A 9155-nucleotide genomic window follows, 5' to 3' on the forward strand; every position below is an offset into this window, starting at 1 on the left:
TCTGTTCCTTCCTTCTCTTACACAGTTTTTTCCCTGCTCTTTCCCATCAGCTGGAAACTTTTCCAGCCGCTTGCAACTTTGACCTCAACATATGTGGTGCAATTGGAAAAAAAAGTATATGAATAAATCATTTAGATTTCTCAGTGTAGCACAAAAGAATCCCCAAACCGTAACATTTTATCTCTACCCGTCCTCCCTTTAACTCCTGAGACGCCCTCCAGGCTAGTCTAAACATGGACCACGTCTTTCCCATCTCAGCATAGGCCCTTCTTAACCCCCCTGGCTCTGTCCCAAAGCAGGCATGCTCTGGATATGTAACTCTACCTGTGCAGAGATGGGGAGGGCTGGGTTATGGGGGGGATCAACCAACCAGTATTTGATTCAGAGGCTTGTTTGCCTCTAACACCATAAGAACATAAGAGCAGCCAGACTGGGTCAGACCAAAGGTCCATCCTGGCCAATACCAGGTGCCCCAGAGGGAATGAACAGAACAGATGGTTGGGACTCTGGGGCTGATAGTGGAGCCCACAGGGCTGGAGGATGGGACCCCCAGAAGCAGGGAGGCTGGCGGCTGGGACCCCTTGGAGCTGGCATCCAGGAACCTGCACAGCAGTAGGGCTCCCATGTGTGAGTTGGTGACTGGGACCCTGGCATGGAGTCCAATGCTGTGGTACTGTGGTACCCCTGCACTCCTACATCCCATGCCTGTGGCAGCCCTGCTGTGAGATTGACTTATGCAGTTGCCTGAGGATTCCCCAGTGGGCTGGAAACCCCCAGCAGCGTAGAGCTGGCTCTGTGCCACCTCCAGTGTCGGGGGTCTGTAAGGGACGTGGCCGGGGATGGGATGTGGCCAGAATGCCCTTGCACTATGACAGGTACCAAAGGTTGGAGCGCTCCCTTTGGCTGCTGGCAATTTGCTATGAGGCTGATGTGATTTGGCTGGGAGCCAAACTGGCCCCCAGCTGTCCCCACAAAGGCGGTGTAAAGGTCCACTGCCCTTTGGACCTGCCCCAGATGGAGCTGGGCTGGTCCCAAGGGCTGGCCTGGGACAGGAATGGCATCTGTTCAGTTCCACTGATGCACATAAGCCCAGTTGGGGATCTGCTGTTGAGGAGTCCAGTCAGCGCCTTTCTTCACCCCAATGCTACAACCTCCCATTGGCTGCTGGAAAATTCCCAACAGCCAAGTGACTCAGAAACTGCATTCCCCCAACCCCGGCACCCTCAGACCTTCCCATCTTAGTCAGTTGCTCCTGAGTCATTCTCTCCTGCTGAAGGGACAAGCTAGGGTGAGTGTATAAGGCAGGGTCTTTGGAAGTTAGAAGCTGGCACTTCTCGGCAGAAGAAGTGAGAAACCACTGACTAACTTGCCCGGTATGTACAGGGCTGGAGGAAGGGCCTGCTGATCCTGTATACTTTGGAAACAATACCAGTGTTGCATCATGGAACCCCTAAAGCGCATGCCAGGAGCATGCAGGAGCCATCTTGGACACAGACATAAGCAGTGGCTTAGCCTGGTTAGTTTTTTGTTCAGTGGATACAAATCAGAATTAGATGGAAGATGATCACTTTGCCCAAGAACGAAGCAGCAGCAGAAGAATTTTTGCACGTTGCTTGCCAGCCACTGTGCTAATTTGGCAAGTGAAGAAGATGGCATGCAGTAAGCAGTCATGGATCCTCGCACCTCTTGGAAGCTGATCGGCCTATGGCATCTTGGATACCCTGGGTGCCAAGGGATTTTGCAATGAGCGGGACACCAAGCCACGACGAGTCAGGGCTGTGGTTGCCTTTGCCTCTGATTCAGTAGGGTTCAGGCAAAGACAGTGGCTGGGAGCAGAAGGCTGGAGGTGGCAGAAATTTTTCATTCCAAGAAGTTTTTAGACCAAAAATTGTCTGTTTTCTTTAAAAAAAAAGATTTTGAGGAAAAATACGTTCTCAGTTTTTCAACCAAAAAGTAAAACTTCTGGGTTTTTTGAAAACAGAACAACAGAAAAGTATTTTTTTTATCAATGACACAACCCCCCCCCAAACAACAAACAAACAAAACAAAATCAAAAAAAGGAGAAAAAGAAAAAAAGTTGGTTTCTTTCAATGTAGTTTCCCCCAGGAGAATACTTACCTTTTTGTAACCAGCCTGAGAGAAGACAAAGTGGTCAAAGGTTTGTGGACCAACTGATGGGGGAGTACAAGTCAAACTCTGGAGCTGACACTCTGTCAAATGAGGAATCATAGAATCATAGAGCTCAGAAGGTCATCAAGTCCAGCCCCCTGCTCTAGGCAGGACCAATCCCAACTAAATCAACCTGGCCAGGGCTTTGTCAAGCCGAGACTTAAACACCTCTAGGGATGGAGACTCCACTACTTCCCTAGGGAACCCATTCCAGTGCTTCACCACCCCCCTAGTGAAATAGTTTTTCCTAATATCCAACCTGGACCTCTCCCACCACAACTTGAGATCATTGCTCCTTGTTCTGCCATCTGTCACTACTGAGAACAGCCTCTCTCCAGCCTCTTTGGAACCTCCCTTCAGGAAGTTGTGGGTTTTTTGAGGAAGAGGAGGAATTGACTGGGTTCAGTGGCAGAGGAGGCCACGGAGGGTGTGGATCAAGTTTAAAGAAAGGCTGACGGATGAGTGACTGGGCCAGCTGGGAGAGCTGGCAGTCTTTGGAAAACCATGTAAAAAGAAGCCTGGTTGAATAAAATACCTGAGCCACGGGGAGGCTTTAAGAAGGAAAGTGCCATCTCTCAGGGATGATGTGGACAGCGGTTGGTGCTGCCGTGAGGGCAGGGGACTGGCCTCTCGAGGTCCCTTCCAGCTCTAGTGCTCTGTGATTCTGAGTTTGGTTTGCCACGACCCATGAGCTCATGCATTTCCTGACTGAGTGTTCAAACAGCCCCTGAGCATCCGGAAAACGGAGTGTGAGCATTCGCGCCGGAGAGCATCCTGGTCCTGGGAGAGCGGCCGCACAGGCAGGGCTTGTCTGAGGAGCTCTCCGCAGTCGGACAAAGTGTTCCCTCAAAGTGGAAAGAGCTGCTCTTGCAGCCTGTGGCTCCCCCGCTCCCTGAGGCAAATCTGCCCAGAGGAGGGGTGAGGAGGAGAGTTAATGGGTTTTGGTGGGAAATGGGACAGGAAGAGGGAGGGGGAGCCCTCTGCACCTCCGTCCCCTCACCTTGCTGCCTCTCAGCAGCTCCACGTGCTGCCTTCAGTGCCCTGGGAGGGGAGAGAAGGGAAGGCAAAGTCTGCAGTGGGCTCCCCAGCACCCTGGCCTGCAGGGATTTGAACCTGACCCCTTCCCTCCCCCTGGGAGACAGGAAGAGTCACTGCTAGGCTGCTTCAGTGGACTCTGCTGCCAATGGAGCCTGTTCCTGAGAACCTCGGCTGAGCAGCCTGGCTGAGAGGGGGCTGCCTGGGCGGGTTCCCCAGGGCATGCTCCTGCAGTCAGCAGTGGGTCCAGAAACTCCCCGGGGTCAGGGCAGCCTGTGGGTGGATTGGCTTGTGCAGGTCTCACACCACTGAGCTGGGCCAGAGGTTTGTAAGCGGCACTCCACTTGCTAGGGCCCAGCATCTGTCCAAAGGCTGTTCCTTGTCCATGGCCTGCACCTTTCTCCCACACCCGTCTGCCTGCGCCGGGCCCAGAGCAGGGCTTGCAGAACAAACCTGTTCGGGTCACCAACGAGAATCCAGCCAGCGAGGCACTGGGGAGTTGCTAGTCAGAGAAAGAGTTAATTTTTCATTTGCTTTATAAAATACTGGCCTGTATATCCCTTTCCATTTTGTGCATCCTCCCCCACCCTCACTGCCTTGTGCGAAGACTTCTCATTGCTTGTCTCCTGCCCAGAGTGCAACAGAGGGTCTATGGGAATTGTCCTCAGAGGCAGGCATCCATGGCCCTTATGTGTATCCACTTAGGGTATATCTAGACTGCATCCCTCTGTTGGCAGAGGGATGCAGATTAGGCAGGTCAAGATTGCAAATGCGGCAGGGATTTAAATATCCCATGCCTAATTTGCATAAAAATGGCCGCTGTGTTTTGCGGACTCAGCATTTTGTCGGCAAAAAGCGGCAGTCTAGAGGGGGATCTGTGGAGAAAGAAAGCCTTTTTTGACAGATCCTGTAAACCTCCTTGCAGGAGGCATAAGGGATCTGTCAAAAAAGGCTTTCTTTCTCCACAGATCCCCCTCTAGACTGCTGCTTTTTGCCGACAAAGTGTTGAGTCAGCAAAACGCGGTGGCCATTTTTATGCAAATTAGGCGCGGGACATTTAAATCCCTGCCTCATTTGCAATGTCAACCTGCCTAATCTGCATCCCTCTGCCGACAGAGGGATGCAGTCTAGACATACCCTTAGTGGCGTACGGATGATCTGATGAATTGGGTCTGGCCCACGAAAACTCATCACCTAATAAACCATCTTGTTAGTCTTTAAAGTGCTACATAGTCCTGTTTATTGTTCCTCCTCGGTGAAAGGCCCATTGTCCAGTTAGGGATAGAAACAAGCCTTGTGACTAGCATGGCTAGCACCAAAGACATCAGGAGGCAATGAAGGCACCTTCAGCATGGCCCCCTTTGGCACGGAGTGGGCAGCGGGAAGGCGGGGCAGGGCTGTAGTGGAGCCAGCAGAGAAAGGGCTGGAGATGTTTGACAAGGGCTGTCTGGCAGGAGGGGGAGCAACTGCATGGCACCAGGGGCCAAGGACGAGTCCAGCCTGCCAGTGTCATATCAGTCATCACTGGGGGAGGTGGCAAGTTCTCAGATTTATGACTGGTCTGGCCGATGTGGGGATACGGCTGAAGGAGAAAAGACAAAGGGGAGGACAGTGGAATTTCAGTAGTGGGATGCTGGAGCAGAGAGCACCCACAGTGCTCAGCTCTGCCAAGTGCTGTGTGGTGGTAAAACCTGGCCAGGAATGAAGTATAAATCAGCGCTCAGCGTTCCCGCCTTTCCTGTGCCCGGCAGTAACCCTCGCTGGCTGAACAGAGACTGGTTCATTCCATGTGTGTATCTGTGTGCCAGGCCCTGCCGCGTCCCCTCCTCACTGGGACAGAGCTCAAACCCTCCCTCTGCGCTGTTACTTGAGAGGCCTCCTCGCCCTCAACCCAGGGGCACCTCCCTCTAGAAGAGAGCAGATGCTGAGTCACCCGGGACAGCCGGGTTGCGGATGTCTCTTGAGGCTGGTGTTCCCACCTGAACAGACGGACGGAGAAAACCACACAGCGTATCTCTACATCCCTGTGGCATAGCTATAAACCATCGCTGTGGCCGGGGTTGTGGACTGATGCCCATCACCATGGTATCTGGGTACCAATTAGGGAGAAAGATGAAGACCGCCGGCCAGAGGAGGGTGTGTGCGGGAAGTGAAACACAAGTAGCAGGACCTCCCCGCCTGTTACTGACAACAATAAGCCACCCACTCTACTCTGGATGAGAGAGGGCAGAAAACCTGACTGTGCAGCATTACAGTCCTAAGGCAAAGCCCACACGTGGGCAGAGGGCTGGGTCTGTTGCTTCCAGGTTCTGCCGACTGTAGGGAGCTCTGTAGGATGCACAGCCGCTCCAAGCCTGCAGCACAGTGCCAACACCAGAAGTCACCGAGCAGAGACAGCATTCGCTTGGGTCCCCCTCCCTCCCCAGTCCCAGCAGTGCCCTGCAATCAGCAACAGGAGAAGCAAAGCAAGCCCTGCTCTGCTCCCCCGGATAGAGCCCAGACCTATCGATTCCAGCGGAGATGGTCAGAGTCACCTGGGACTGGTACCAGCTCAGACGACACAACTCACTTAGGAACAGCTGGCTCCTTCCGGGACCAGTACAGCGAAAACCTCCTGGCCCCTATTGCCGTGGCTCTCAACCCCTTTCAGTCTTGTGCACCCCCACATTTCACTTCACTTTACAGCTGCTGGCTTGCAACATCAGGCAGAAAACCAGACATCTCACTGCAAGTTCTTACTGAAAAACTGCCGACTTTCTCATTTCACCATGTAACAGCAACGTGCTTGCATACAGCACACAGAGCAGTATCAGCAAGTCCTGGTCTATACCAGGGGTGGGGAACTTCAGGCCCGGGGACTGAATGCAGCCCCTGGCTTGCCTGGACCTGATCCCCAAGGCTTAGAGATTCCCCCCGCATTGGAGAACCCATGCTGGCAATCCGGCCCCCCACCCATCCACCCACAGGACTGGAGCACACAAAACCTACTACCCTCATGCTCTAGTGTGTGCCAGGAATGTGGGGAGTGTCTTTTTCCTTCTCAGTCAGGGGCTTCTCACTTTGCTTCCCACTTATGCGAGGCCCCTGACTGATTTTTCTGTGGGTCAGCGGCCCCCCACCCAAAAAAGGTTCCCAACCCGGTCTATATAGTGTATACTGACTTGCTAGTGCTTCTTATGCAGCTTGCTGTAAAACCAGGCAAACAGCTAGATGGGCTGATGTACCCCTGGAAGGCTGCAACATACCCCCAGGGGTAAGTGTACCCCTCATGGAGAGCCACTGCCCTACTGACATGATGGAATCACATTTTGCAGTTGACGGGGGCTTTCAGTACGACCTGCCGCCTAGGAAAACCCGGCTTGAGAACAAGCCACTTGTCTCCTTGATCCTTGGCAGCGTGGGAGGGAGGAGATCCCAGCACTAACGGATCTCACTGAGTCCCTGACCCTGGGGCTGTCTGAGGTTGACAGTTAATTGCCTTGAATTCTGCATTTCCATCCCCTAATGCTCCTGGGCTGGGAAGCAGAGAACTGGCCCTGGAACTGGTCCCCTTACTCGCTCCCTGCAGCGGCTCTCCCAGTATTTGGACTGTCGGGTTTTGAGATGAATCCCTCCCAGGTCATTGCCTCTATTCCTCCTGCAGCTGCAGGCCCAGCGTTGAACCATCAGGCTCTGAGGGCTCGTCTTTCTCCAGGCCCCTCTCTCCCTTCTCCCCATTGATTTGCCTCTGCCCTGTTTCCCACGCCTCTCCTTGGCACTGGCCATGGTGTCCCCATCATCCTCCCAAAAGCCGGGATCGGTGCCGCACAGAGTGGCTTTGCCTGGGGGGAGCTTACCTCCAGCCTCTGGTCCGGCCTGGAGGGGCCGCATCTGCAGGGCGAGCTGGAGCAGCAGCAGAGCTGTGGGAAGCGCACAGGAGCCCATGGTGTAGCTAGCGTGGACCAGCCGCTGGCATTCCTCGTGCAGCCGGAGAGGGGAAGGAGCCGGAGGCACAGCCACAGACAGAGCCTATCTGTTTTCAATTGAGGGCTCCGCTACTACTATATTTAATAAACTTCTGCTGAGGGAGGGACCTTTGGATTTTGCCCTCCAGTCACAGAGGAGACTGGGTTAAAACAGGCCCCTCTCGGATTACAAGTAGGTTCCCCTTCTTAAAGGGCTAGTGCCTCATGGCTGCATCCCCATGCTCTGAATGGTTCCTTGTTCCATGCACCGGAGGGGCTCTGTTTTTCTCCATGCCCTTTTGGGCTGCCCAGGCCTGAGGCTGGGGAGGATGAAGTCTCACTGCAGCTGTGGCTGGTGTCAGCTGAGAGAGGAGCAGGGTGTTCCCAGAGCAGTGGCGTGGTTCAGCGGCAGGGTCTTTGCAGGCTTTCTTCTTGCTCATGGGAGCATCCTCGTCGGACAGCCCTGGCACTGAGTGTCAGGATCTCCCAGGAGCCTCGCCATGGGTGAAGGCTGGTGCTGGGAGCTGGAGTATGCATCCCCATTTCAGACAGGGATGATAAGAAGAGGCCCCTGTGCCATCTCCCAGCTTGGACAGAAAAGCCGTTTGAGGCCTGGTGGGTCCTGAAAGCAAAACCTTGTGTGGTGGGTTTCGACACTGCCCAGTTCACACTGCTCTCAGAGGCTCCTGACCAAATTAATCAGAGGCCTCACAGAGTGTTCTGTCCCTTGGCCCACGTCTGCCCAGTTCGGAGGCATCTCGGCTGACTGGCTTAGCTGCTGTTTAGAGAGGAGTTTGCCGCCATTCCCAGCAGCCATCAAGGCAGGCTTCAATCCCTGCCAATGTGGGCAAAGTTTCTAGTCAGAGTGGGGTTGCAAGGAACCATGGGATTGCAAACAACATGGCTTCTTCCAGTGAAGCTCCACGAGGCTAGCAGGGAACTTTGGATGATGGAGGCGGGGCTGTGGCCAGTCAGCCCTTGGGGGAGGAAGGCTTTATTTATGCATATGATGATAGATAAAGCCCCGCATCTCCTTCCCCTCTAATTCAGAAGAGACGGCCCCCCACATGGAGACCTGGGACCCCATGCTCCTTGCCAATGGCATGTGTGGGGATGGGAGAGATGAAAGGATGAAGAAGTATTATTGTTTCTCCTCTGTGGGAGCAGAGTGTGCCTTCTTCGGAGCTCAGAGAGCGGCTCACAGTCACTCGGCTTTGCTTCAGGCTTGGATAGCCAGCAATAGAAACTGGCTGTGGACAGGACCTATTAGATCATCCAGTCTATCCTTTGGTTTCTTGGGCAGGATTGTTCCCTACACTATAACCCCTCTGAGAAAGAGAGGTGATAAACCACAATGCAACCAGTTGTGTGTTTCTCCCTGTCCTCTGGATCTGTGTTCCTCACGTGAAGGGCAGCATGGAGAATTATTACGCATTGGCCAGTGTTATTAGTCAAAATAAAGTCAGTTAGATGCCAGTGTTCACAATATTAAAAAAATAATTGAACTCAACATGCTATGATTTTAGGAGATAATAAATCAGTTCAATTAAAGTCTAATCACAATATTGTTATAAAAGCAATTTTTTATCCTAGTTCTATGTTCACCTGGACAGGGGATTTTGGTATCAACGTGGTATCCTTAAATATAGATCCTTATCTCTGGTCAAACATATCTGTGGCTGAACTTAAGGGATCACTATGTCATTTTAGCTGAGACAGCTCTAAAGTAGTTTTTAGAAACTCAGAGAAGTTAATTAACAAAGGATGTCAATTCAACAGAAATGACCTTCAGTATGACCTTGCCCAGGAGATACTCACAAATACTGCCACTTACACATGCCAGACTACTGCTCGTTAAATCCAAAATACAATTAATAGATGATCATTTTGAAGCTGTCCTATTTCTCTTGAATTTTACCGGTGCTGTAAACTCTCCTGCCACTGCAAGCAAAGCTTCAAGTAGCGGTAAAATCAGTAGCTTACAAGGCAGTTCAAAGCTTCTTTCTC

At 52.6% G+C, this 9155-nt stretch overlaps 1 protein-coding gene across 1 annotated transcript in view; it reads right to left on the reverse strand.

Annotated features, from left to right (window-relative positions):
- The window catches only part of CSPG4 (chondroitin sulfate proteoglycan 4), an 81496-nt gene extending 74258 nt beyond the window's left edge, over positions 1 to 7238 (reverse strand). The window contains exon 1 of the mRNA XM_075897386.2: positions 7041 to 7238. Coding sequence (XP_075753501.2) covers positions 7041 to 7128 — 88 coding nt within the window. The 5' untranslated portion in view covers positions 7129 to 7238. The remainder of the gene's footprint in view (positions 1 to 7040) is intronic.
- Positions 7239 to 9155: the final 1917 nt, after the last annotated feature.

The sequence above is a fragment of the Pelodiscus sinensis genome, chromosome 14 (genome assembly GCF_052426305.1).
Source record: "Pelodiscus sinensis isolate ZL-2025 chromosome 14, ASM5242630v1, whole genome shotgun sequence".
Lineage (NCBI taxonomy): Eukaryota > Metazoa > Chordata > Testudines > Trionychidae > Pelodiscus > Pelodiscus sinensis.